This window comes from Drosophila serrata, unplaced genomic scaffold (assembly GCF_035046125.1).
Source record: "Drosophila serrata isolate PLE 108 unplaced genomic scaffold, ASM3504612v1 contig_292, whole genome shotgun sequence".
NCBI classification, from domain to species: domain Eukaryota; kingdom Metazoa; phylum Arthropoda; class Insecta; order Diptera; family Drosophilidae; genus Drosophila; species Drosophila serrata.
The window spans coordinates 520,616-526,180 of NW_028257190.1; the positions used below are offsets into that span (position 1 = coordinate 520,616).

The 5,565-nt window shown below is 34.8% G+C and overlaps 1 protein-coding gene across 1 annotated transcript; it reads right to left on the reverse strand.

Annotated features, from left to right (window-relative positions):
• Positions 1-764: 764 nt before the first annotated feature.
• Positions 765-1,577, reverse strand: CheA7a (Chemosensory protein A 7a). Its single transcript, XM_020945051.2, has 2 exons — positions 1,308-1,577; positions 765-1,255 (listed from the first exon to the last, which is right to left on the reverse strand). The coding sequence occupies exons 1-2, from the start codon at positions 1,551-1,553 to the stop codon at positions 944-946; spliced, it is 558 nt and encodes a 185-aa protein (XP_020800710.2). The 5' UTR covers positions 1,554-1,577; the 3' UTR covers positions 765-943.
• Between the last annotated feature and the right edge of the window lie 3,988 nt (positions 1,578-5,565).

Here is a 5,565-nt window from a genome sequence, read left to right on the forward strand (position 1 = left end):
ACACACGGGGAAAAAAAGGACAGTAGAAGCCTTGAAAAAAAGCTTTGTCTTCTGGGAGCCTTAGGAGACTAGAAGTGCCCATTGCTGATCTAGATTTTATTAGGAATATTTATGAATGTGAGCTAGACTTTTAACTACTCGAAATAAGCTAGTAAAGCTGATAGTTTTTTATAATAAATATAAATTTCTATAACAAGGAGCCTTGGGAGCTTTTAAGTGCCCATTGCTGAGGTGCATTTTAAAGGATATTCTTAAAAAAGCAAGAACATTTTAAATATACACTTATTTCAATATTAAAATATGTTCTTTTGCGAGCCGTAGGATTTCCTAAGAATCTTTTTTTGATATTGAATTTAATTTTAAATATGAATGAAAGCAAATATATATTATTTAATCAGAAGAATATGCAATTACAACTTGCAAATATAAATGAAATATATATTACTGAACGAGCATATATACCCTTAAAAAAAAAAAATCACCACAACGAGTTGATATCATTAAATTTGTGAAGAGCCTTGAGGCATGGCCTCGAGTACCGGGCGTGGTTGCCCCTGACAAATGCCACCCACTCTCGATGATGACGCTCCTGCTGCTCATGCTTTTGGTTATATCGCTGAAAATTTCAATTAGATGAGGTGTTGATGCTGAAACTCTGCGGCGCGATTCGGTTTGTGTTTGTCATTTCAAGCAAACTGCACTTGATGACTGGTTAATGGTTACTGGTTACGAATTTACCCAGTCCACAAATATATACACATATATATCATTGTGTGTTGTCTTTGAAAGCGAATTCGTTATATTAAATCAACCTTGGGATAAATACATAGATATATGTGAACGCTTGCTTGTGTCAAATGGATCCACCCGGAAAATCGAAAACCACTAAATTACAAAAAAAAAAGTAATAAATACAATGAACTAAGTAAAAAAAAAAGGGGGCCTAGGTCAGTGTAACCACGGCCACGAGTCCTGCCACTGGTATCTCGCGATCCTGCAGAGATAACTCCAGGATATAGTCGCCTTTGGGTGCATTATCCGGCAAAAAGTTGGTCTCCATTTCGTAATTGTCAATCTTGTATTTGCCCTTGGGGAAGGGACAATTGCCCTGCTCGGGCATATTGGAAACCTTTTGCAAATACGGATATGTGTCCTTGTCCTCGTTGATGAACTGACAGAAGGGTTTGTTCACATTCATCACCAAAGGACCCTTTTGACTGGCACTTGAATCGTAGACAAAGACTCGCAGGGATATCTAGGGAGTATATTAATATTTATATATTTTAAAATAAAAGAAACTCGCTTACCTTTTGTTCGTCGCCCATGTTGAGCATGAATTCAAAGTCACCGGCAACTGCAAACTTATTCCTGCCGATCTTCTTCATTCGCAGACTTCCCCAGTCCACCCATTTATCCTGATTATCGATGGATTGATCTCGTTCAAAGGAGTTCAGCTCCACATTGTAGGGTTTCTCGTTTTCACAGAGTACATTTTGCAACGAGACTATGGCAAAAAGTTGGAAAAATGCGAAATAAGGCCGGCTATGTGCCATCTTGCTGCCGTGGCTACTACTACTGTCCACCGATCGATCTCATCTCCCTTTATATATAAATATATCTATTTATAGTTATATATTGAACTAGATTTTGATGCAATCTCTCACGCCAAATCGTTGTTTTATTTCTCGTCTTGACAATGTATATTTTTTTTTTGTAACTTTAAAATATTCGCTGGTTGTAATGTTTCAACAATGGAATTTCGTGACAAGGTTGTCAAATATAATTATCACCATTTACTGGTTAATTTAATAAAGTAAATATCTGTAAACAAGGTTTGCAATGAGCTTACATAATTCCATGTATTTTCTTACGTTTAAATACAAAAATATAGATATTAGAAAAATGTTATTAAATATATTTAGATATTTCTATAATTATAGTCAGAAGCTTAAAACGCTGCGAAGGAGACATTTCCGACCCTATAAATCATATATATTCTTGATCAGCATGAAAAGCCGAGTCGATCTAGCCATCTCCGGGAGAAAAATAAAATTTGAAATTATTTTTCAAAATTTTATCGTTATCTTTAAAAATGTCAAAAATTAATAAAAATTTACATTTTTTAAATTTAAATTTGAGTATGCAGATTTATTTTCCTAAGAAAAACTAGCATGGGAGAGCTTTCCGAATCAAAATTAATGCTTTTTTGGCTTAGTTATGCATATTTTAAACTTTGATTTATGTAATCGAAAAAAATTATATAGAAATATCGATTTTAAGAATCTTGCACAGGAAATTATAACTTTAATCAGTGATAGAGTCATTTCCGACCCTATAAATCATATATATTCTTGATCAGCATCAACAGGCAAATCGATCTAGCCATATTTTGGAAAAAAAGATTTTTTTTTTAATTTTTTACAAAATTTTCATCATTGAAATTGTAAAAAAAAAATCACAAAAAAGTTGAATTTTTTAACATTTTAAATTAAGTATGCAGATTTAAATCCCTAATAAAAACTAACATAGAACAGTTTTCCGAATTGAAATTAATACATTTTTGGCTTAGTTATACATATTTTAAACTTTGATTTATCCAAAAATTGTCATATATATAATATATATATTTAATATATTTCGGAGTAATTTTCTGCTCTTTATTTATTCACAATCATGAAACAGCCAATTATTTGTTACATTTTCCTTCGGCTCCGCTTTAATTCCGTTGCCTTTTAGCTTATTTTTCGGCTGTCCTAAAAACTTTTGCCGCTGAAATTCTGCAAAATATTTGATGGCAACTAATCTCTTAACACTCTATTGAGACGTGTAAACTTTTAATAGCATTTGCTCCACTCCACGACAGTCTGACGGGTAAATACGGAATGGTGTGGGGAAAATCGGTGAGGGGTCCTTGTTTTATGGCCTGCAGCAGTTTTCGTGTTTGAACATCAAAAGTAATAAATTCATCGAACCAGGAGAGAAATTCGCCCATCGTCTTGGTGGCTTGGTGTCTTGGATTTTGTTGTTGTTTTAGGTCGCTCTGCTCAATAACTTTCCGTCGAGGCTTTTCCCTTGCCTTTTCCATCCCTCACCACCTGTCCAGCCGTTAATTTCCCGCGAACTCCAGCCTGTTGTTTGCCATTTTCGTTGCCTTCGTTCTCCGTCTCTGGGCCGAAACTTATTTTGGCTAACTCTGTCTGTCTGTCTGTCTTGGCCTGCTTCGTGCAATCAATGCAGAACACCCACTATCCACGCCCCTGACAAGTCTAAGGGGGGTCGGCCTCCAGAAGTTAAGTGTCTCTCGAAGTTTGTAGGAAATATTTCAGGCTTATTTATAGGTTTCTAATCGAAAGGAAGAGAGAGCCACTAGTTAGCTTCACTTACTGAAACATTGTTTGAAGTGGGGAAAATGTAGTTGGTTTATTAGTTTAATATTTTATTTTACTTATTATAAACTACTTATTACATTTTATTATTAGAGTTTTTATTATTATCTTTAGTTATTAGTTTTAATACCTTGTTATTCTGTTTATCTCAGAGAGATAGAGCATTCGGAGAGATGAACTTCAAGGCAAAACTCTCTCAGACTGCACTTATACTCTATTGCTTGTACATTGCTGGCAGAGAGCGAGAGGGAGAGAAATCCTTCCTTAGAGCAGGCAACTTCGAGAGAGCAAAAACTACTATGGAGAGGCGGTAGATCCCTCTCTTTAAAGCCTCTCAAATCTCGTTAACCATTTGCCTGTACATTGCAGTCAAAGACAGAGAGGGAGAGCAACCTCAAGAGTGTTTGCTATCCCACTCTAGCAAAAACTGAGCTTTTTTAATCATTGATTAAGTGATATTTATATAAATACATTTACTAGGTCGCCTGTTAGAGTCCTACATCTCTGTTTTTTATACATTTTTACAATAAATAAGGAGCAGCGGCTTCTGCTCCTTTCTTTTTTTTTTTTTCTCAAAAAGGAAAATGACTAACAATGGGTGTGGCTAAGGAAAAAAAAAGAAAAGGAAAACAGAAAGGGGGCAGCTAATAAATCGGTTTCAATCTATCAAAGACTTAAATTTCAATTTTTTTCAAATTTCCTGCCATTTAAATGCACTCCTTCGTCCGTTGGATTTTCCAGGGGCTAGCAGGGGTTGGGGTTTGGTCCAAGGAGAGCCCATTGTCATGGTTGGCTGGTAAATGATGCGCAAGGGGGGTTGGGACCAGGGCCAGTTCACATTCGCTGCAGAATTGTGCCTTTTTGAGTGAGCCAAGAATTGAATATTTTTCCTTGCCTTGGCTTTATTCTTTATACATATATATCTTTTTTTACACTTCTCTTTGAGGCTGTTATTTGTATACCCTTTGAATGGGGTTGTTAAAAAAATAAAATAAAATAATTATGCTCCGAGTTGGGTATGTAAATGTATCGAGAAGACGATATCGATAGCATTTTGGAAATATCGTACATTTTGATTTATCGAAAAATTATTTGAAAATGATTAGAAACATGTTAATTTATTTATCGAATTCTCAAATAAGATATAGCAATACTCTAATCAAAGTCATATCGATGTTCTTTATATGCTATACCATACTCTCTCTTAAATATAAGAATCATGTTCTTTAATATATCAATTTTTCCGATTAATTAGTCCTAAAATATATAAAACAGTATATCAATTTGTAGTGACATATATAAAAATATTAAAATATTGTTACTGTAGAAATATATCGATATTTTTTCTATCATCCTTAAAAAAAGAATAACTCTTATGTTATGATACATAATTATATGAAACTTTGTTTTTAGCTGAAGAAATTGCTGTTATTATTGGATATATTCTATAGGGTATTTTTAGTTCCATCATTGACACGGTTTTTTTTCTACTTTGGCGACAGACAACGACGCAATTCTTTAGCATTTTATTTCAATTTTCTTCATTTTTTTCCTTCAGCATGGGCAACGCAGTGTACAGCACATTTACTGCCTCATCTATTTAATACCATAAATAATTGCATCTAATTAAATATGCTCAAATGAAAATGTCCGCTTTTCTTTCTTTATTTTTTTTCTTCTGTTTTCCCCCCGCTTTTTTTATTTTTTTATTCCTGAAACCATCCCGGCTACGTGCCATGGGTTTGGCTGCAGTTGACGCGTGATGGAGCGAATGTCATTCGAAATGAAATTCAAGTTCCAATTTGGAACCAAAGGAAGAGAAAGAGATAGATATAGAGAGTGAGAAAGAGAGAGAGAGAGAGAGAGAGAGAGAGTGGGAAAGAAAAAGATTGGGTGCCAAGAAGAAATTAAGTAGCAGCGGGCAAAGGGGCAAAAGCAAAAGAAAAAAAAAAGAATTTAATAGTTTTCAATTAGGAATCGTTTGCAGCCTTTTCTTTTCGCACCCTCTCTTTTCGAAAAAAAATAAAAGAAAATAGGAAAGAAAAAAAAATGCCACAGCAGCAGCCCACCAACGCTTTTCCCCTTTCCACACTTTCCCGGCCAAGTGTCAAGCAAATGAAGTCACGACTCGTCCTCCACAGTTTCGTTATTCGTTATTTGGTCCTTGTGGCAGGCTCTT

Coding starts and splice junctions, on each gene's coding strand:
- CheA7a (XM_020945051.2), bottom strand. CDS start 1,553: ATGGCACATAGCCGGCCTTATTTCGCATTTTTCCAACTTTTTGCCATA. Junction 1,256..1,307: donor ACATGGGCGACGAACAAAAG/GTAAGCGAGTTT, acceptor TATACTCCCTAG/ATATCCCTGCGAGTCTTTGT.